Here is a 24,696-nt window from a genome sequence, read left to right as displayed (position 1 = left end):
GGGTTACCTTAAAGTTTAGGATCACTTTAATTGTTTGATTTGTCTGATTTATATTTCAAAGGCTGTTTTGGGTATTTACTTGTGTGAAAGATCCTAACCCGGATCTGAGTACCTTAGGTAAATGGCAAGAGACCAAGGAGATTGCACAGCGTATACTGATGTGGTTGATATGGTGGCCATCGTTAGTGTGACACATTGGTTTGTTTTGGTGTTCCTTGGGATCCGACTTGAGGAAACACTTGGCTGCTGCGTGGTGTCATTAAGCACTAATTTTCCCCTAGAACCCTAGTTGAACTTGACTTTGGCCTATTAGAAAGTAGCGAGATGGTTGGCTTTGGTTCCGACTGAATTTGGTTGATACTCGAAGCTACACTCATATGGACTGGACTTTCAGGACATTTTCGGTCGGTGATTCGATTGCTGAATTGAAATAAGTTCCTTCGAGAAAGGTTAATGATATGAGCTCCCTAGAACCCGATCTTTATATAGGACAGGTTGAACCAACTAAACTTCAGTGGGGAGGGTACGGACCTACGGACTTCATGCAAGCCTCTAAACTTAAAGACACTTGTGTGACTTGTTTGTGTTTGCTACTAACCATTTGGTCTTTTGCAGGCTTTGTTTGTAGGACTTGTTTGTCCTTATTATCTTACGATTTACCTGACACATTGCATCCACATAACATCATGACATCATAACATTGCATGTTAACTAACCCTTTCAAGGATCTTAGGGATTTAGGGCGCACAGTTTCAGGTGCTCTTATCAAGGACTGAATTCCTAATCAAGGGGCAAGAGGATTTACTTTCCTCTAGCCATATATCTTCCTATTCAAAGACACAGTACCTATCAAGGGGGCAAGAAGATTTATTTTCCTCTGGCCGTATGCCTTCCAGTTCAGGGACACGATATCTATCAAGGGGCAAGAGGATTTATTTTCCTCTAGCCATGTACCTTCAAATTCAGAAGTATCCCGAATCAGAGGCGATGATCCACTCGATATGGTGAGTTTGATATGTCAAAACAATATCGAAAGGTGTCAGTACTGATACCTTCATTCACTGTTTTATATTAAAGAACAAATTGTGAACCTTATTCAGTATTATGAACAAATTGAAATATCACTAAATATTGTTTCAGTCACTGAATTACAAGATAACTTTTCAATGTTATCACTCCTCACTATTACTTAATGTTAGAGAGAATAGAACACATATATGAAAATCTTCCATATAGAATTTGTTTCCTTACAATTTTAACTTGTAGAAATGAAAAATTATTAATGAAAAAGAATACATGTTATACTGAAACAGAGTTAGTTGTGATGGGACAATCAGGTTCCACACCAAATTCTTTTGACTACATGTTAGTAGGAGTAATCAATCAAATTCACATACAAATATGAGGTAAATATTCAGAAATCACACCACCCAAATGACCAAAATAACCAAAGATTTTCACAAATCACAAAACCCTAAAATATGGAGAAGAAATAGAAAAACAATAGATTTTAGAGAAGAAGAGGAGAAACAATTGTAGTGAACGAAACAAGAAACAACAAAATGAAAATGGATTGGGAGTTTGATTACTTACCTTTTCGTTGGAAAATACTGAACTGAGTGAAAAGAGTGAACGGAGGTCGTCAGAAATTGCCGGTGAACGGAGGTCAGAGATTGGGGTGAGCGGCGGTCCTAAGAGAAGAACGTGAGAATTGAAAGAGGAAGTGTGAGAAATGAAAGGATACTGATATTAGGTCATAGGAAATTAAGGGAAATATTTTCTAAAGTAAAATAAAATAAAAAAAGGGAAAAGAAAAAATAAACGAAATTTTTTTGGCCTATTTTATTTTAGCTTCTGAACTAATAAACACTAATTATAAAGTTAAAATTTAATAATAGAAAATGAAGAGAAAGATTTTCTGAAATAAAAAAAAAAAAGAGAGAGAAAAGCAAAAATAAACGAAAGTTTTTTGACCTATTTTGATTTAGCTTCTCAACTAATAAACAATAATTATAAAATTAAAATTTAATAATACATTAGCATCAGAAATTGTTGATGCTATTTTAAAATTAAATTATAAAAAAATTAGAGTCAACTAATATATTATATAACGTCTAATTCTACTTACTCAAATTAGTGTAAAACAATTAATTAGAAAAAATCATTTGCGTTTGAATATTTGGATGCTAAATAGACGCTATTAGCATAAAAAATTGACTGATGCTAAATATTTTGAAGCTAAATCACACTTTTCTTGTAGTGTTTATTTATATATGTTATGATTTATTTGGTTAAAAGAATAGTAAATCTTTATTTTAGGTTGCGTGGATATATTTTTTTACGTTGATTTTAATGTATCTATTTTCTATTTTGAGAAAATTTGGTAATATTTTTTTAATATAATTTTGGCAAAAGAATAGTATATTTGTATTTTTCTGATTTTTAATTCTTTATTTAGTATTGTTTTGTATGATTGTGGATTATGGAAGTTGACCCCATACAAATCAATATTTTTGATACAGTAAATTTGAAGATATGATGTGAGCTTGATATGATGTTGTACGTGGTCACGAGAATAAAAAATTGGGTGTTTATTGAAATTTTATTTTAATTTAAAAAACAATAAAATATTTAAAAGTTTTTACTCCGCTGAGAAATAGTAAAAAAAATTAAATACAAATTATTAATTTAAGATATTTCAAAAAAATAGTTTCATTATTATTATATAATGTCTTAGATATAAATTCATGGTGTTACACTTATTCCAGCCATGGAGAAAATTTATACAAATTTGTCTATATAAATGATCAACACGTTCATTAACCTTTTCACTAAACCAAACTCATTCCGCCTCCAAACTTCATCTTACATTTTTGTTCTGTTTTTGCATCACTGACACTGAAGATTTAGGCTTTGAAGATGTTAAAATAATATACTTAAAAATTTGGTTTAAAGATTAATGTCAAGTTTCACTTTATTAAGTAAACGGTATGCTTGAACCTTGACGTTGATCTTCAAAACTAAAATTTTCAAGATAGTAAAATTGAACAAAGATGTTGCAACACAAAAGTGTCTTAAAATGAATGAAAAACTAAATTGTAAGCGATGGGATTCGAAGTGGGTCCTAAAGAAGGATATTTCATTGTACGGTTGGAAAACCTCACGAGGTGAAATGTTATTTAATTTTTTATTTAAAAAATAAAAGAGACACACCACATTTCACCAATGTTGTTATGTCTAACCAAAGAGAAATGTATCTTGAATGTTAGGAAAAAGAAAAGTATCTAAATGAATAGATTTTACCACGGTGAACACTATGGCCGAGATGAAAGTTTCTTATAAAATTTACATTTTGTAGTAGTGTGTCATCATCATTATATATATATATATATATATATATATATATATATATATATATATATATATATATATATATATATATATGCTTGCAAGTGCAGTGTAGTTAGGTGTTCACAATGGTTTTGATGATGAAAATAAAATGATGTGAACTTTTCATCTGAAGTAATGAACAAGATGATCAATATTTGTATGCTTGTGAGAACAAACAATATGTCAAAGCCAATATCTTAAGTACAACACATAATTTCAAGTGGCATTTGGTGGAATCAAGTAATCTTTGATGATTGTATCTATTAAAAAGCTCTATCAAGCCTCGTCAATTAGAAAAGGCTAAGTTCAATATGAAGTACTAAATTAATGAAAAATCAAACAAGGGATCTTGAAGCTTCAAAGATTGTGAAAGAGAGGAAATGTAAAATCTCGCCTGGTCTGTGTCTGAGTGATCAAAGTATTGTAAAGATATTAGAGTAATTCTCAAATTACAAAGGCAATGCCCACACTCACATTAATGTGTTTTAAATCTCTCTAAATTTTCTAAAGTTCCTTACAACTTATTGTTAGAACAAGATTTGTTCTGATCAATTATCTTAGTTTTGATGATAACAATAATATGAATTTTGCTTAAGATAATATGGTACTCTAATCCAATGCAATTTCCTTTTCAGGAAATATATATAAAGAGTACGCATAATTCAGCGCTCAGAAGCTTTGTCTCAAAGGGTTCAGCATGCAACATCAGAACATGGTCTGGCAAGACATCAGAAGATGGTCGAAGCAGAATCAGAACATGGGTCTATGGAAGCATCAGAAGAACAAGAGAACAGAAGCACTGAAGTTCTGATGGTATCACGCTCAAAAGCACTTCAAGGTCAGAAGATCAGAAGATGCTTTGCACCAAGCTGTTTGACTCTGATGATATTCAAACGTTGTATTCACAAACATCAGATCAGAAGGAAGTACAAGTGGCAAGCTACGCTGACTGACAAAAGGAACGTTAAAAGCTATTCTAGGCTACGTCAGTAGACACAGCGTGAACAAGGCTCGAGGTAGTTGACAAAAGCGTATAACATTAAATGCGATGCTGTACGGAACACGCAAAGCATTAAATGCACTCAACGGTCATCTTCTCCAACGCCTATAAATATGAAGTTCTGATGAGAAGCAAGGTAAACGATTCTGCACCAAAACAACTCATATTAACTTGCTGAAACTCTGTTCTATTCAAAACTCAGAATCTTCATCTTCATCAAAGCTCACTACATTGCTGTTGTAATATATTAGTGAGATTAAGCTTAAACGTTAAGAGAAATATCACAGTTTGTGATTATAGCTTTTTAAGAAGCATTTGTAATACTCTTAGAATTGATTACATTAAGTTGTAAGGGACTAGAGTGATCGTGTGGATCAGAATACTCTAGGAAGTCTTAGAGGTTATCTAAGCAGGTTGTAACTAGAGTGATCGTGTGGATCAGTATACTCTAGAAAAGTCTTAGAGGGTATCTAAGCAGTTGTTCCTGGAGTGATCAGTGTGTGATCAGAAGACTCTGGAAGACTTAGTTGCTGACTAAGTGGAGAACCATTGTAATCCGTGCGATTAGTGGATTAAATCCTCAGTTGAGGTAAATCATCTCTGCGGGGGTGGACTGGAGTATTTTAGTTAACAACGAACCAGGATAAAAATAACTGTGCAATTTATTTTTATCTGTCAAGTTTTTAAAGCTACACTTATTCAAACCCCCCCTTTCTAAGTGTTTTTCTATCCTTCAATTGGCATCAGAGCGCCGGTTCTAAGGTGCAAGCACTTAACCGTGTTTAGAAAAGATTCAGGAAGAGAAAAACGCTTCAGTAAAAGATGGCTGGTGAATCTGAAAAATCTACACCTGCATCTACATCTGGCTCTGCTGAGCAATACAACGGTAACAATGGTTATACTAGACCGCCGGTATTTGATGGTGAAAACTTTGAATACTGGAAAGATAAACTGGAAAGTTACTTTCTTGGTCTAGATGGTGATCTATGGGATCTTCTGATGGATGGTTACAAACATCCAGTAAATGCCAGTGGCGTAAAGCTGACAAGGCAAGAAATGAATGATGATCAGAAGAAGCTTTTCAGGAATCATCATAAATGCAGAACTGTTTTGCTGAATGCTATCTCTCATGCTGCGTATGAGAAGATATCTAACAGGGAAACGGCCTATGACATATATGAGTCCTTGAAAATGACTCATGAAGGAAATGCCCAAGTCAAGGAGACTAAAGCTCTAGCTTTAATCCAGAAGTATGAAGCCTTCAAGATGGAGGATGATGAAGACATTGAAAAGATGTTTTCAAGATTTCAAACTCTTACTGCTGGATTGAGAGTTCTTGACAAGGGATACACCAAGGCTGATCATGTAAAGAAGATCATCAGAAGCTTACCCAGAAGATGGGGTCCTATGGTGACTGCATTCAAGATTGCAAAGAATCTGAATGAAGTTTCTCTGGAAGAGCTTATCAGTGCCTTGAGAAGTCATGAAATAGAGCTGGACGCAAATGAGCCTCAAAAGAAAGGTAAGTCTATTGCATTAAAATCCAATATCAAGAAATGCACTAACGCTTTTCAGGCTAGAGAAGAAGATCCTGAAGAATGAGAATCTGAAGAAGAAGATGAACTGTCCTTGATCTCCAGAAGGCTAAATCAACTCTGGAAGACCAAGCAAAGGAAGTTCAGAGGCTTCAGAAGTTCAAAGAAATTTGAACATGGAGAATCTTCTGATGACAGAAGATTTGACAAGAAGAAGGTCATGTGCTATGAATGCAATGAGCCTGGACACTTCAAGAATGAATGTCCAAAACTTCAGAATGAAAATCCCAAGAAGAAGTTTCATAAGAAGAAAGGTCTTATGGCAACCTGGGATGAGTCAGAAGATGATTCAGACTCTGAAGATGAGCAGGCTAACTGTGCGCTGATGGCGACAGAAGATGACGGATCAGAATCTACATCAGAATCAGATTCTGAAGAGGTATTTTCTGAACTTACTAGAGATGAGTTAGTTTCCGGCCTAACTGAACTTCTGGAATTCAAGTCTCAGATGAGTCTCAAATACAAAAAGCTGAAAAAGCTATTTGAATTTGAAACAAAGAAGCTTGAGTTGGAGAATTCTGAATTAAAAGAAAAACTTTTAAAATTATCCAATAATGTTGGATCTCCTTCTGATTCAGAAAAATCCACTCCTAGTCTAAACCATATTCTGAAAGAATATGATTTAAGTTTCAGGAAGTTCTTATCTAGAAGTATTGGCAGAAGTCAGCTAGCTTCTATGATATATGCTGTGTCTGGAAACAAAAGAGTCGGCATTGGTTTTGAGGGTGAAACCCCATACAAACTTGAACCTGTTGATGAAATGAAATTCACATACAAGCCATTGTATGATCAGTTCAAGTATGGCCACTCCCATGATATTAGGCACACTTCACATGCTCAAAGTTTTCACATAACACACACCAAAAAGCATGTGACACAACCTAGGAAATATCATGAAACTCATATTAAAAATTATCATGCTGTTCCTCCTATTGCTTACAATGTTAAACCCAAGTTCAATCAGAACTTGAGAAAATCTAACAAGAAAGGACCCAAGAGAATGTGGGTACCTAAGGATAAGATTATTCCTATTGCAGATATCCTTGACTGCAAAAAGGACAAAGCACAACATGTCATGGTACCTGGACTCTGGATGCTCACGACACAAGACAGGAAGAAGGTCTATGTTCCAAGACCTGGTGCTTAAGTCTGGAGGAGTAGTCAAGTTTGGAGGAGATCAGAAGGGCAAGATAATTGGCTCTGGAACTATAAAGTCTGGTAACTCTCCTTCCATTTCTAATGTACTTCTTGTAGAAGGATTAACACATAACCTCTTATCTATCAGTCAATTGAGTGACAATGGTTATGATATAATCTTTAATCAAGAGTCTTGCAAGGCTGTAAATCAGAAGGATGGCTCAATCCTATTTACAGGCAAGAGGAAGAACAACATTTATAAGACAGATCTGCAAGATCTTATGAGTCAGAAGGTGACTTGTCTTATGTCTGTTTCTGAAGAGCAGTGGGTTTGGCACAGAAGATTAGGTCATGCTAGTTTGAGAAAGATTTCTCAGATTAACAAACTGAATCTTGTCAGAGGACTCCCTAATCTGAAATTCAAATCAGATGCTCTTTGTGAAGCATGTCAGAAGGGCAAGTTCTCCAAACCTGCATTCAAGTCCAAGAATGTTGTTTCTACCTCAAGGCCATTAGAACTCTTGCACATTGATCTGTTTGGCCCAGTCAAAACAGCATCTGTCAGAGGGAAGAAATATGGATTAGTCATCGTAGATGATTATAGCCGCTGGACGTGGGTAAAATTCTTGAAACACAAGGATGAGTCTCATTCAGTGTTCTTTGATTTCTGCATTCAGATTCAATCTGAAAAAGAGTGTAAAATCATAAAGGTCAGAAGTGATCATGGTGGTGAATTTGAGAACAGATCCTTTGAAGAATTCTTCAAAGAAAATGGTATTGCCCATGATTTCTCTTGTCCTAGAACTCCACAGCAAAATGGAGTTGTAGAACGAAAGAATAGGACTCTGCAAGAAATGGCCAGAACCATGATCAATGAAACCAATATGGCTAAGCATTTCTGGGCAGAAGCAATAAACACTGCATGCTATATTCAGAATAGAATCTCTATCAGACCTAGTCTAAATAAGACTCCTTATGAATTGTGGAAGAATAGAAAGCCCAACATTTCATATTTTCATCCTTTTGGATGTGTATGCTTTATTCTGAACACTAAAGATCATCTTGGTAAGTTTGATTCCAAAGCTCAAAAATGTTTCCTTCTTGGATATTCTGAACGCTCAAAAGGCTACAGAGTATACAATACTGAAACATTGATTGTAGAAGAATCAATCAATATCAGGTTTGATGATAAGCTTGGTTCTGAAAAACCAAAGCAGTTTGATAATTTTGCAGATTGTGATATTGATATATCAGAAGTTGTTGAGCCAAGAAGCAACGCATCAGAAGCAGAGCTTCTCAGAAGCAAAGAATCTGAAGATCAAGTATCAGCTTCTCTGGAGAATCTAAGCATATCTGAAGAACCATCTGTCAGAAGATCATCCAGACTCATCTCTGGTCATTCAGAAGATGTCATTCTTGGAAAGAAGGATGATCCAATCAGAACAAGAGCATTCCTTAAGAACAATGCAGACTGTCAATTAGGTCTTGTATCTTTGATCGAGCCAACTTCTGTTGATCATGCTCTAGAAGATCCAGACTGAATAATTGCTATGCAAGAAGAACTGAATCAGTTTACAAGGAATGATGTTTGGGATCTTGTTCCTAGACCAGATGGATTCAATATAATCGGTACAAAATGGGTCTTCAGAAACAAGCTCAGTGAGAAAGGTGAAGTGGTAAGGAACAAAGCCAGACTGGTGGCTCAGGGTTATAGTCAGCAAGAAGGAATTGACTATACAGAAACCTTTGCACCAGTGGCCAGGTTAGAATCTATTCGTATATTAATTTCATTTGCCACTCAACATAACATCACTCTCTATCAAATGGATGTTAAGAGTGCCTTCTTAAATGGTTATATAGATGAAGAAGTTTATGTCCATCAACCTCCTGGTTTTGAAGACTCTATGTCTCCTAATCATGTTTTTAAATTAAAGAAATCGTTATATGGATTGAAACAAGCTCCCAGAGCTTGGTATGAACGCTTAAGTTCTTTCCTTCTGGATAATGGTTTCACTAGAGGAAAAGTGGACACTACTCTCTTTTGTAAAACCTTTAAAAGGGATATTTTAATTTGTCAAATATATGTAGATGATATTATTTTTGGAACATCTAATGCTACACTTGGAAAGGAGTTTGCTGAGTCTATGCAGGCTGAGTTTGAAATGAGCATGATGGGAGAACTCAAGTATTTCCTTGGAATACAAATAAATCAAACATCAGAAGGAACGTATGTTCACCAAACCAAGTATGTGAAGGAACTTCTGAAGAAGTTTAATCTTCTAGACTGCAAAGAAGCCAAAACTCCTATGCATCCAACATGCATCCTAGGTAAGGATGAGGTAAGTAAGAAGGTAGATCAGAAGTTATACAGAGGTATGATTGGATCTCTTCTATATCTGACTGCTTCTAGACCTGACATTCTGTTCAGTGTTTGTTTGTGTGCTAGATTCCAATCAGATCCTAGAGAATCTCATTTAACTGCTGTTAAGAGAATTCTAAGGTATCTGAAAGGTACTACTAATGTTGGCTTAGTTTACAGAAAATCTAAAGAATACAACTTAGTAGGATTCTGCGATGCTGACTATGCTGGAGACAGAATTGAAAGAAAGAGTACTTCGGGAAGTTGCCAATTTCTTGGAAGTCATTTGATCTCCTGGTATAGCAAGAAGCAAGCAACTATTGCTCTATCAACGACAGAAGCAGAATATGTCGCTGCTGCTGGTTGCAGTACACAGATGCTCTGGATGAAGAGTCAGCTAGAAGATTATCAGATATTTGAGAGTAACATTCCTATATTCTGTGATAATACTTCTGCTATATGTTTATCTAAGAATCCTATTCTTCATTCAAAAGCTAAACATATTGAGATTAAACATCATTTCATAAGGGACTATGTTCAGAAGGGTGTTATATCTTTAAACTTTGTGGATACAGACCATCAATGGGCTGATATCTTTACAAAACCCCTGGCTGAAGATAGGTTTAAGTTCATTCTGAAGAACATCAGTATGGATTTATGCCCAGAATGAGAAGATGAGAAGTTCTTACGTATGAGTATCTTCTGAAATGAATGTGGATTTCGTTTTATATCAGAAGTTCTGATTGAAATCTTTTAGAAATTATGATTCGGTTATTACTAATGTTTCATTGTCTAAGTTGATTCAAAACCTCTTTTAAAGCAAAACAGCTGTAACGTTTTATCTCGGGATGGTAAACCTGTCGTTACTGTTCATGGATAAGCGCGCGTGCAGTTGAAGGGACGCCGACCATAGGTAACTGTGCTAGTCACCTCATTCGTCTTTATTATCTCTTCTCATGTCACGTAACATTAAATGCTATCCATCATTTGTTTCGTTTTATTTTCTTTTAAATATTCTTCAAATGCTTCTCCTTCCCTCTTATATTTTTTGCTATCTCTCATCTATCTGTTTTCCTGCATTCCTCTCTTGTAATCTTTTTTGATTATCAATGAAAACTTTCCTTGTTTTACATTCCAATGATTTTATTTGTCGTTTTATTCATCTGAATCTTTTGAAATATTCTTTTTGATGTTATGACAAAAAGGGGGAGAAAGATAAATGATAAATGATTTGATTAATCTATCAGTTGCTGGGTAAAGCTCCCACACATTTACTAACAAGAACTGCAAGTTCTATATGGTTTAAGTGTTTTGCAGGTATAAAGAAGTGAAGAGAATCTTCAAAGCAAACACAAGAAGCAAAACCACAAGGAGTGTTATTCTGTAAAAAGAATAAACTCATGGAAACTGAAGCAAGCTTAGTGCTGTCAAGCTTCAGAAATCAGAAGCAAGAAAGAAGAATAAATCAGAAGCACTGAAAATAGAATTTGATCCATATTTGTCTATTTGATCTGACAAAATTCTATTTGCTCTGATACATTATTTTAGCCTATATGGCTCTGATACATATCATGTGTTCTAATATACATTTTATGTTCTGACTCGTTCATGCTGACTTTTGTCGTTTAGTTTTTGTTCTGTAACATTTCAGGATGTAGAGATGCTCAGATGATGCTCTGGTACATTCAACAATGTTCTGATACAAATCTAGCATGAAGTGATGTTGGTAGAAATTCAAAGCTCTGAAGCTATCCGAGGGAAGCAGAAATCAGAAGCTGTGAAGGTTCTAAAGATCCAGAAAACTCAAGTTCTGAAGCTGTCCTAAATGGAAGCAGAAATCAGAAGCTGTGAATGTTCAGAAGATCAAAGAAATTCAAGTTCTGAAGCTGTCCTAGATGGAAGCAGAAATCAGAAGCTGTGAATGTTCAGAAGATCAAAGAAATTCAAGTTCTGAAGCTGTCCTAGATGGAAGCAGAAATCAGAAGCTGTGAGTGTTCTAGGGATCTAAGGAAATTCTAGTTCTGAAGCTGTCCAATGGAAGCAGAAGTCAGAAGCTAGGAATTCTCTAAAGACAGAAGCTTATATGATCGTCTCTACCGAAATAATCAGGGAAGTCTTTTATTAAAGTTCTTCGAGTATTTATTTCAGGGGGAGATTATTTATCTCAGGGGGAGATTGTTAATCTCAGGGGGAGACATATTCATATGCTTATGCTATAGCTGTGTAATTTGTCTTTTGCCGTCTGTTCTTTCTGATCGCAAATTCATATCATTTATATATGTTTTTGTCATCATCAAAAAGGGGGAGATTGTTAGAACAAGATTTGTTCTGATCAATTATCTTAGTTTTGATGATAACAATAATATGAATTTTGCTTAAGATAATATGGTACTCTAATCCAATGCAATTTCCTTTTCAGGAAATATATATAAAGAGTACGCATAATTCAGCGCTCAGAAGCTTTGTCTCAAAGGGTTCAGCATGCAACATCAGAACATGGTCTGGCAAGACATCAGAAGATGGTCGAAGCAGAATCAGAACATGGGTCTATGGAAGCATCAGAAGAACAAGAGAACAGAAGCACTGAAGTTCTGATGGTATCACGCTCAGAAGCACTTCAAGGTCAGAAGATCAGAAGATGCTTTGCACCAAGCTGTTTGACTCTGATGATATTCAAACGTTGTATTCACAAACATCAGATCAGAAGGAAGTACAAGTGGCAAGCTACGCTGACTGACAAAAGGAACGTTAAAAGCTATTCTAGGCTACGTCAGTAGACACAGCGTGAACAAGGCTCGAGGTAGTTGACAAAAGCGTATAACATTAAATGCGATGCTGTACGGAACACGCAAAGCATTAAATGCACTCAACGGTCATCTTCTCCAACGCCTATAAATATGAAGTTCTGATGAGAAGCAAGGTAAACGATTCTGCACCAAAACAACTCATATTAACTTGCTGAAACTCTGTTCTATTCAAAACTCAGAATCTTCATCTTCATCAAAGCTCACTACATTGCTGTTGTAATATATTAGTGAGATTAAGCTTAAACGTTAAGAGAAATATCACAGTTTGTGATTATAGCTTTTTAAGAAGCATTTGTAATACTCTTAGAATTGATTACATTAAGTTGTAAGGGACTAGAGTGATCGTGTGGATCAGAATACTCTAGGAAGTCTTAGAGGTTATCTAAGCAGGTTGTAACTAGAGTGATCGTGTGGATCAGTATACTCTAGAAAAGTCTTAGAGGGTATCTAAGCAGTTGTTCCTGGAGTGATCAGTGTGTGATCAGAAGACTCTGGAAGACTTAGTTGCTGACTAAGTGGAGAACCATTGTAATCCGTGCGATTAGTGGATTAAATCCTCAGTTGAGGTAAATCATCTCTGCGGGGGTGGACTGGAGTAGTTTAGTTAACAACGAACCAGGATAAAAATAACTGTGCAATTTATTTTTATCTGTCAAGTTTTTAAAGCTACACTTATTCAAACCCCCCCTTTCTAAGTGTTTTTCTATCCTTCACTTATAGTGGAACCATCGAGGTGATTGTGAGATTGACCAAGATATGTCCTGGTCATTTAGGAAGCTTTTATACATTGCCTAATCGATTAGGTACCTTAATCAATCAATTAGAGAAATGAAGTTTCTTAATCAATTAAGAATACTCCTAATCAATTAAGACACTAGTTGTTGCAGGGTTTCCTTTTTAGGAATTAGAATTTTTGTATTTTGAAGCTCATAATCGATTGACTGTATGGTATAATAGATTAAAGCAATTAAAGACCCATGGATCTTTTTTCTTTTTGAGCCAAAATTTTCTCCTACAAACACAAGACTTATTCTCTTTTTAAATAAACACCCAATCACATATTTTTACATACTTTCTCACTTTCTACTCTCTCCCTTTCATTTCTTTTTCACTAAACTGCCTTAGTGCTTTGAGAGTGAAAAATATCAAGTGAGATTTTTGTTTGTTCTAGTGTTAGGGTTAGTGTTGTAATTTAGTCGAGATGAATTTGTCTTTTGTGTAACATCTCTTGGGAGAAGTTATTGTTTGGTTCGTAAGTTTATCCAGTAAAAGCTCTTGTTTGGTTTGCAAGATTGTCTGTTAAAATTTTTGTTTGGTTTGTGTGCTCGGCCCGGTGTAAAAGCTCTTCTTTGGTTCATTTGATTGTACGTCAAAATTTATGTTTAATTCTTGAGCTCAGCCCTATGTGAGAGATTTGAATGATTTTGAGATTGTCTTAGCATAGAATCACGTGTTTGTTTAGGATGATAGCCATTGTAAACCTCATGTTTGGTTTTTATGGCCATAATATATGAAAAGCTCTCATATAGTGAAAAATCTCAAAAAGAAATTCTTCGAGATATGAGTAGGTTAAATGGTTATGTCGAACTTGTATAAATTCTGGTGTAATTTTCTCAACTCTTGTCTCTTTATACTTTTGTTATTTATTCTAATGTATGATTCTTTATTTATTCAATTCCATATTCTTTGTTTGGTTTACAATATTGTTTTAAGCAATTTCACTTATCAAAGAATTTTTAATTCGACGTCATTTTTCAAACTCACGCAATTCATCCCTATCCTCTTTTGTTTGGAGTCTTAAAAGAGCGAATTGCAATTTTAAAAGAGTTGTTCAAAGCATGAGTATACCTTGAGTATATGAAAGAAAGTTGGACTTGATGTTTTTTTTTTATCAAGATGATGCTTGGTGGTCTTGATGGACTTTTATCAATATCATATTATCAATGGCTCTAATAATCTTGAAGTTTTTCGAACTTGCTAGAAGTTTGAGGCAAAAGATTGCTTAATGACCTTATCTCTCTTGAGAAGGTTAATTCAACTTTCCTTATTCAATTGTGTGATGTTGTTTCCTTTAATAGGGGAGTTTAAATGGAAATACTCTGATTAAATCCTTTAGCAACTGGTCGTTTATAATTTTATTATCACTGATATCTTTGTTTGAGATAAATATGAGTTTTAGCTAAAGTGTTAAGCAAAAAGGTGAAATTAAGAAGAAAAAAAAATGCAACATTAGTGAGAAAGGGGTGCATAAAGAAGAATGAATCAAACCAATGTCATGCAGGGCCCAAAACACCAATGAAGCTGAAAAAGAGTTATATAATAAATTAACCCTAAAAAACTATCAGATTAAGTGCGACTGAAGTTTAAATGTCATGCGACCTAATCAGTTAGCCGTAAGGGTCTAATCAATTAAATCTTTTGGTTTGGCATTTTCATGCTTTATTCGGTACTGAAATTGTCCTGGTGTAAAATCTCGTGTTTGATTTGGAGAATACCTATTATAAAACTTTTGTTTGATTGTAAGAAGGTTCATGACCATATTCTGGGAAAAACTTTCTTAAATTAATAAATTAGACCAAATCAATCCGTGAAACCCTAAAAAATCTTGAGTCTGGAAGTATTAGTTTATCATAGGATAGATAGATTGAAGCTAAATATAAATTGATTGGGTCACATAAAGATTGCTTATTAAAATCACCATTTGAATAAAATTAATTTAAATTATTTAAATATTGCTTAAATGTAAAACGACAATTAGTCCCACACAAAATAGTTTAAACAATCAAAAATAAATTCGCCATTTGGAGATCTCTAAAGACTTTTTAAATTTTATTTTATAGGTTTTTTATCATCGATTTCTAAGTATATGCCAAATCAAAATATTCATTACTTGAACTACACATAAACAATTACTTGCTATGAGAGGCCTGCACTTCCATTCAATAATGTTTTTACCGTCAAGAAGAAGGAACAATGAGTGGAGAATAAAATTAAAAGAGAGAGCCAAAAGAAAGAGGAAGCAACACTAGATGCACCAATTTGAAGTTTAAAAGATTAAACAATTAATTTAATATTTATGTATTTAAATAATTATTATAAATTTATAATAACTTTTCGAACCTAAGACCTTGAGAGGAGCACCCGCTAGACCACACACATTGAATTTTTTTAATCAGTACAAATGTATCAAAATATTCACGAAATCATTAACGGCATAAAATATTTTTTTTGTGAAATTAACATGCTGATGTGGCTTTTATGAGTGAATGTGGCTCAATGTGTGACGATGACTATGAGATAAAGACTAACTTTATCATCAAACTAACTCTTATGCTTCATTAAAATATAAGATGCACACGACATATAACATTATAAAACAATAAAAATCACATTAAAAAGATATGCTTTAGATTTTCTTTTTTTCCCTTACAATTAATTTTCCAAATGCCTGCTTTTTAGTTTAAAAGACAATTAATATTATTATTATTATTATTATTATTATTATTATTATTATTATTATTATTATTATTATTATTATTATTATTATTATTATTATTATTATTATTATTATTATACTTGACATAATTTTCAGACTTTATTTTAAATAACATTTTAACTTATGGGTTATAATTATTTTCCTTTTTTTATTCTTTATAATTTATTTTAATTTTAAATTAAATAATTATGTATTAAATATCTTTTATGTCATTTTATATTTATAAGTTACTTGAACCATTAATTTTACCAAACATTTCAATTAGCTTATCAATTATCAATCTCAACCATCAGCCATAAGCTATAAGTTATCAGTCATCAGCCGTCAACTATAAACTATAAGCTATCAGCTAACTTATCAATCCACCTCTATTTTTTATCAAATAGACCTTATGTTTTAAATTCAATGAATGGCGTAGGGGTGTTCGCGGTGCGGTTTGGGCTATAACACCCCAAATCTACCCCGTATTTAATAGGAAAATCAGAGTACAAAAATCTCAAACAAGCATCATATTTGAGGCGTCACATTTATCAACTTAAACAAATCTCATGCAAGCTCATATATGAAGATACATAACACGTATAACGGGGGAAAATCATACATCATTAGTCATTTAAATCCAAACAACTTTAAAACATCGCAGCGGCATTCAATACCAACATAATCCAAATCATAATGTCTTTCACGACATGGCAACAACATCCAACATGTCTCAAAATAAAGAGAACGACAACAAAATCCAGCAAGGCATAACGACATATTCAAAACTAATAAACATCCCCCGAGTGCTACGTATCAGAGCATAGACACACCGACTCGAGCTTTAAGGTAAACGACTACTCCACGTTGTTACCTGCACGTTACCAACAAATGGTAACATTCAAACAGAAGGGATAAGATATCAAACGATATAAAGGAACGTATGATAATATTCATTGCAAGGAAAAGATCATACATAGTTCACCACTTCTCATTACCCAACATCTTACAACAACTTTCATCACAAACAACAATGTTATTATTCAATTGCAATAACATATTCAATAACATAACTACATCAATGACATATCACAACCTTCTCTTCATAATCAGAAACATTCAAAATGCAACTCAATATGCGACTTGACTTTATGCGTATGGATATGGTACCATTTGGAGTAATACTCCCAACTTAAACAATTGCCACTTGGGCCAACTTAAACATTGCCATATAGGACAACTTAAACATTTCCATATAGGCCAACTTAAACAATGCAATGGATGCGACTCAATGATGCACATCCATTATCACAACTTAAACAACATAAACGACAACGGCTAAACATCATCAAATCAATGCCATGATTCTATGGTAGCAGGAATTGCTATGAATACGTACTTAACCCCTAAGTACGTGGTTCGATTCCTACGGGAGGCAAAAACAATATTTCCTGGGCAGCCGGTAAGCGGACCTGGGGGGAGTTTTGATTAAGCTGGTGACATGCTTGGTAGGCCGGAAGCCCCGTGGGGGTAAGCGGAAATCCAGGGTGTTACAAGAACCACACAACACTGCATAACCATACTTCCACCACCCAAAACGCATCCCAATCAACAATTAAACACATATAATCACAGCATCATTCATCATCAATCATCAATATCAGCATGATTTGAATCACAATTTCATGGAAATTCATCACAAACCCTAAGATTCTACAACACATATTCATGGATAGCAACATACAATCAAAACCTCACCCTAAACATCATCATACAACCCTTTATCATGAAAGACTTCCACCATTACCTTGGGTTTTGGAATGAAGCCAACTCTATCTTCAAAACCTAGCTTTCTCATCTTCTTTCTCTCTTTCTCTATTTCACCAAATGAGCTCTAACTTTCTATTCCCTTCAATTCTCTTATTTTGTTAAACCCTTACTAATTCTCAAATTGCTAATTGGCTCTAATTAGCGCCTCTCCATTACTAATTCTATCATAGGCCCAAAAACTAATAAACTTACTAACTTATGTCATTTACTAATAATTCCCAATAAAATAACATAAAATCAATTAAACACACAATTAACACATAATTATCAAATAATTCACACGTCACACAATAACCCTAATAATTAAAAGAAAAATATGCGTTACAACTCTCCCCACTTAGAATATTTTCGTCCTCGAAAATTACCTTAATCAAATAACTCACGATACGAATCTCGCATCTTGCTTTCCAACTCCCACGTCAAACTCTCTCCGGTAGCTCCCGACCAAACTACCTTCACCAACGCAATTTCTTTGCCTCTAAGCGTCTTCGTCTCGCGATCCTCAATTCTTACCGGCATAGTCTCCACCATGAGATTATCCCATACTTGCACATCATCCATATGAATCACATGAGAAGGATCAGAAATATACTTCCAAATTTGCGACACGTGAAACACATCATGCAAATTCGAAAGATTCGGCGGTAACGCCACTCTATACGCCACATTCCCAACCTTCTCTGAAATCTGATACGGTCCAATAAAACGAGGAGTGAGCTTTTTAGACTTCAATGCTCGCCCCACACCGGTCACCGGGGTGACTCTCAAAAATACATGATCACCCGCTTGAAATTCCAAATCTTTCTTCCTCTTGTCATGATAACTCTTCTGCCTACTCTGAGAAGTTTTCATCTTCTCACGAATCAACTTAACCTTCTCGGTAGTCTCTCGAACAATCTTCGGTCCAAGTACTACACTCTCACCCCGATTCATGCCAACACAACGGAGTCCTATATCTCTGACCAAACAATGCTTCGAAAGGCACCATCCCAATACTAGAATGGTAACTATTGTTGTAAGTGAACTCGATCAATGGAAGATAAGTATCCCACATACCTCCCTGCTCAAGATCACAAGCTCTCGAAAAATCCTCTAACGACTGAATAGTCCTCTCCTTCTGACCATTTGTTTGAGGATAATACGCTGAACTCAACCTTAACTTAGAACCCAGTGCTCCTTGCAAACTTTTCCAAAAATATGAAGTGAACCTCAAATCTCTATGTGAAACAATACACAAAGGAACACCATGCAGCTTAACAATCACATTGATATAAATCTCCGCCAATTTAGAAACTGGATAAGTGATGTTAATAGGTACAAAATGATCCGACTTCGTAAGCCTATCAACGATACCAAATCGAATCATGTCCTATTACGGTATTACGTAAACCCGTCACAAAATCCATAGAAATGCTATCCCATTTCCATTTTGGAACTTCTAATGGTTGCATTAACCCCGCAGGCTTCTGATGTTCAACTTTCGACTTCTGACAAGTCAAACATGCATACATAAACTAAACTATGTCACGCTTCATTCCAGGCCACAAAACAAATTCTTCAAATCTTGATACCTGTTTGTAGCTCCTGGATGAATACTCAAATTACTTCTATGACCTTCCTCAAGAATCGCTCTCTTGAAATCCACATCATCGGGAATGCAAATCCGATTACGAAATCTGAACACACCATGCGCATCCAACTTAAAGTCATCACTCTCAGTTTGATCGATTCCAACCATCGAATCTACCAATTTCACATCCAACTTCTAAGCTTCTTTGATACTATCCAGAAAATAATTATTAATCTTCAGCATACCCAATCTAACACTCTTAGGTGTCACATCGCATACCAAACTCATATCTCTGAATTGCTCAATCAATTCTAACTCCTTAACCATCATTGTTGACATATGCAAGGTCTTTCGGTTTAAAGCATCGGCAACAACATTATCATTTTTCATGAGCACACCTCCTAAACCCATCTTAGAAGCATCACAATAAACCACAAAATATTTTTCCGGATTAGGCAATATCAAAATCGGGGCCGACGTTAATCTCTTCTTCAACTCGGTAAAACTCTCTTCACATTGAATATCCCATGCAAAAGCCTTACCCTTGCACGTTAACTTCCTAAACGGAAACGCCAACTTAGAAAATCCTTCAATGAACCTTCTATAGTAACCGGCTAATCCCAAAAAGCTTCGAATCTCGGTAGCCGACTTAGGAGTTTCCCATCTCAACACGACATCAACTTTTGACGCATCCACAGCAATGCCATCACCCGAAATAACATGACCAAGAAAACTAACTTCTTTCAACCAGAACTCACACTTGGACAACTTCGCATACAAATTCTTCTCTTTCAAGACTTGCAATACCAACTTCCAATGCTCAGCATGATCTGATTTTGATTTAGAGTAAATCAAAATATCATCAATGAACACCACCACAAATTGATCCAGATACTCATGAAAAATACGGTTCATATACTCCATAAATACTCTCGGTGCATTAGTAACACAAAAAGGCATCACAGAATACTCATAATGTCCATAACGTGTCCTGAAAGCCGTCTTATGCATATCCTCATCTTTCACTTTGATCTGATGGTAACCCGACCTCAAACCAATCTTACTAAACACACGGGCACCAATCAACTGATCCATCAAGTCCTCTATTCTTGGAAGTGGATACTTGTTTTTGATTGTCACCTTATTCAATTGCCTGTAATCAATACAAAGTCTTATACTTCCATCTTTCTTCTCAACCAATAATACTAGAGCTTCCTACGACGGCACACTAGGTCTCACAAACTTCTTCTCAAGCAATTCTTCCAATTGCTTCTTTAATTCCGATAATTATGATGCAGACATCCTGCACGGTGCCATAGACAATGGTCTAGTACCAGGTAAAAGATCAATAGAGAACTCAACTTCTCTCTCAGGCGGTACATCAGGAATTTCATCAAGGAAAACTTCAAGAAATTCACACACCACCTTCAACTCATCTATTATAGCTTGATTCTCAACCGACATCGATGCAACCAAAGCAAACACTTGCACTTCTTCTTTCAATAACATGCGCAACTGTCTAGCCGACAAAAACTCAACACCTTCCACTTCAGGAGTAGAAAACCTCACCGACTTGTCATGGCAATTAATATGAACATGGTTATGCTCTAACCAGTTCATACCCAAGATCACGTCCAAACCTCTAAATGGCAAACAAACAAAATCAACCACAAAGTCTCTGTCAAAAATCGACACGAGACACTTTAAACAGACAAGAGAAGTAGTTACTGATCCCTTAGCTAGAGTATCGACAACCATCTCTCTGTTCATAGAAGATAACACAAGACCCAATCTTTCAACACAATTAGTAGAGATAAAATAATGTGTAGCACCAGTATCAATAATAGTAATCAAATGAATGCTATTAATGAAACATGTACCTCTGATGAGTGCATCCTCACTAGTGGTATGACTTCCCGACAAGGCAAACACCTTCCCACTAGCTTGCTCCTTCTTGGGCTTCTGACACTTGCTTCCAACATGGCCTTCTTCACCACAGTTGAAGCAAACCATCTCCTTGTGTGTGCACTCGGATAACGCATGACCAAACTTTCCACAACTGAAACACCTCTTTGCTTCAACAGTACACACAGTGCTCTTATGACCAGCTTTGCCACACTTGAAGCACACAATACCAGCAGGAGCATCTCCCCCCCTAGTTCTCTTGTCCTTAGTAGCTTTGTGCTTACCCTTTCCAGTAGGAGCATCATAAGGCTTACCACGGCCTTGTTGACTCTTGCCTCGCTTCTCACTAATAACCCGATAACGAGAATTGTTGTCTTCCTCATAGATTCGATAACAATCTACCAAATCAGCAAAGACACAAAGCTTCTGGTAACTAATCGCCTTCTTAGTTTCTGGGAGCAATCCATTCTCAAACTTGATGCACTTCGAAAATTCACCAGTTGGTCCATCATAGTGTTGGTAAAACTTAGCCAACTCACCAAACTTAGAAGCATACTCAACCACCGACTTATTCCCTTGCCTTAACTCAAGAAATTTAATTTCCTTCTTTCCACGGACATCCTCTAGAAAGTACTTCCTCAAGAACTCCCTACAGAATACAACCCACGTGATCTCTTCACCTACAACCTCCAACCTCTGACGAGTCTCTAGCCACCAGTCAACAGCCTCGACTGCTAGCATATGAGTTCCATAACGAACCTTCTGGTCTGGAGTACAATCCATCACACGAAAGATTCTCTCAATATCCTTTAGCCATGTAATTGCACCATCAGGATCATGAGTTCCCTTGAAAACAGGTGGATTCTCCCTTTGGAAGGTAGCCAAGTTGCGAGAAGCAGCATTCTCACCAACATTCGGCTGATGTTCCAAATCTTGAGCCATTGCTTCCAAAGCAGCAACAATCGCAGCATCATACCTCCCAGCCATCACAACACTCCACTACAACAAAAAAACAATCAACACAAAATTACAATACACAACTGTTAGACTACACTATGACTCGACACATGCGTGGACGGACCGACCTGCTCTGATACCACTAATGTAACACCTCAAATTTACGCCAACTTTAATAGGAAAAACATAGTATAAAAATCTCAAACAAACATCATATTTGAGGCGTCACATTTATTAACTTAAACAAATCTCATGCAACCTCGTATATGAAGATACATAACACGTATAACGGAGAAAAATTATACATCATTAGTCATTTAAATCCAAACAACTTTATAACATCGTAGCAGAATTCAATACCAACATAATCCAAATCATAACGTTTTTGTCAACATGGCAACAACATCCAACATGTCTCAAAATAAAGAGAACGACAACGAAATCCAACAAGGCATAACGACATAATCAAAACAAATAAACGTCCCCCGAGTGCTATGTATCAGAGCATAGACACACCGACTCGAGCTATAAGGTAAATGGTTATTCCATGTCGTTACCTGCACGTTACCAACAAAGGGTAACATTCAAACAAAAGGTGTGAGATATCAAACAGTATAAAGGAATGTATCATAATATTCATTGCAAGGAAAAGATCATACATAGTTCACCACTTCTCATTGTCTAACATTTTACAACAACTTTTGTCACAAACAACAATGTTATTAATCAATTGCAGTAACACATTCAATAACATAACTACATCAACGACATATCACAACCTTATCTTCATAATCACAAACATTCAAAATGCAACTCAATATGCGACTTGACTTTATGCGTATGCATTTGGTACCATTTGGAGTAAAACTCCCAACTTAAACAATTGCCACTTGGGCCAACTTAAACATTGCCATATAGGCCAACTTAAACATGGCCATATAGGCCAACTTAAACAACACAATGGATGCGACTCAATTATGCACATCCACAATCACAACTTAAATAACCTAAACGACATCGGCTAAACATCACAAACTCAATGCCAAGGTTCTATGGCAATAACTGTATCATTACTATCATGGTAATTTACCACATCTCAATCACATCATTACGGCATACAAGCATACATCATGTACTACATCACAAAACTTCATTAATTTGGAAACAAACAATTCAAGGAAAAGTTTCAAAAAGATATCCAAAGAATTTCAAATCATGTCCATTAGAAAGACATCAATTAGAACTTCACGGATGTTCAAACGGTTCTTAAAAAGGAGTTACGAATCAAAAGATACATCGTTTCAAAGTTACAAAAAGTTTTACACAGCAGAGTCTGCTTAGCGACCCTCCAGCGCGCTTGATGAAGTTTAATTTTCATCAACCTAGCTTGAAGCGTGCTTCCTACAACTAAATCCAGAAACTTTTAGTTTTCGCAGCTCCGTTTAGAGGGCTCGCGCATTTTCAAATTTTCACTCAGCATCCGCTTAGCGAGCCAAGGCCGCTTAGCGGACGTGCAATTATGCAACAAAAATAACAGAACCACACAGCACTGCGTAACCACACTTCCACCACCCAAATATCATCCCAATCAACAATTAAACACATATAATCACAGCATCTAACATCATTCATCATCAATCATTGATAACAACATGATTTCAATCACAATTTCATGGAAATTCATCACAAACCCTAAGATTCTACAACACATATTCATGGATAGCAACATACAATCAAAACCCCACCCTAAGCATCATCATACAACCCTTTATCATGAGATAATTCCACACTTACCTTGGGTTTTGGAATGAAGCCAACTCTATCTTCAAAACCTAGGTTTCTCCTCTTCGTTCTCTCTTTCTCTTCTTTCTCTATTTCACCAAACGAGCTCTAACTTTCTATTCCCTTCAATTCTCTTATTTTGTTAAACCCTTACTAATTCTCAAATTGCTAATTGGCTCTAATTAGGGCCTCTCCATTACTAATTCTATCATAGGCCCAAAAACTAATAAACTTACTAACTTATGTCATTTACTAATAATTCCCAATAAAATAACATAAAATCAATTAAACACACAATTAACACATAATTATCAAATAATTCACACGTCACACAATAACACAAATAATTAAAAGAAAAACGGACATTACAGTTTATGAAGTTTTGACGTAAAAAATCATCTGAACCGCACGAGAAAATAGTGTGCGGTTCGGTTTGGTTCGATTGACTTTTAGAAATAAAACCGAACCAAACCAATGCGGTTTGGATTGGTTCGGTTTTTTTTTTACAAAAATTTATTGAGTCATACATACACATATTGATGACAACATATATTTCTATTTAGTCATTTATGTGTTATCAAATAACAATAAAATTCGTCATATTTGAATAACAACTTTCCATTTAATATACAAAAATAATATTAAATAAAAGTGGAATAAAAAACATAAAATAGTAGCATAAAATAATATAAAAAACATTATAATAAAATAGAAAAAAAGAGAGGATGAAATATTAGAAAAGATGAAAAAGAAAGAGCGGAAGAGATGCGATTAGATAAGAAGAGGAGCATTAAAAACGTAATTGGAAGAGAGAACAGTAGAACAAAAATAATAAGATGAAAAAGAAAGAATTTAAGAGATGAAAAATTAGAAAAGAATATGTGATATG

General features: G+C 35.3%; 1 protein-coding gene across 1 annotated transcript; it reads right to left on the bottom strand.

Moving 5' to 3' along the window:
* Positions 1 to 17,959: 17,959 nt before the first annotated feature.
* Positions 17,960 to 19,331, bottom strand: LOC131627741 (uncharacterized). Its single transcript, XM_058898595.1, has 3 exons — positions 19,199 to 19,331; positions 18,650 to 18,886; positions 17,960 to 18,378 (listed from the first exon to the last, which is right to left on the bottom strand). The coding sequence occupies exons 1-3, from the start codon at positions 19,329 to 19,331 to the stop codon at positions 17,960 to 17,962; spliced, it is 789 nt and encodes a 262-aa protein (XP_058754578.1).
* Positions 19,332 to 24,696: the final 5,365 nt, after the last annotated feature.

This window comes from Vicia villosa, unplaced genomic scaffold, assembly GCF_029867415.1.
Source record: "Vicia villosa cultivar HV-30 ecotype Madison, WI unplaced genomic scaffold, Vvil1.0 ctg.000399F_1_1, whole genome shotgun sequence".
NCBI lineage: Eukaryota > Viridiplantae > Streptophyta > Magnoliopsida > Fabales > Fabaceae > Vicia > Vicia villosa.
Note: the sequence above shows the minus strand (reverse complement) of the source record. Positions and strands in the feature narration are given on the sequence as shown.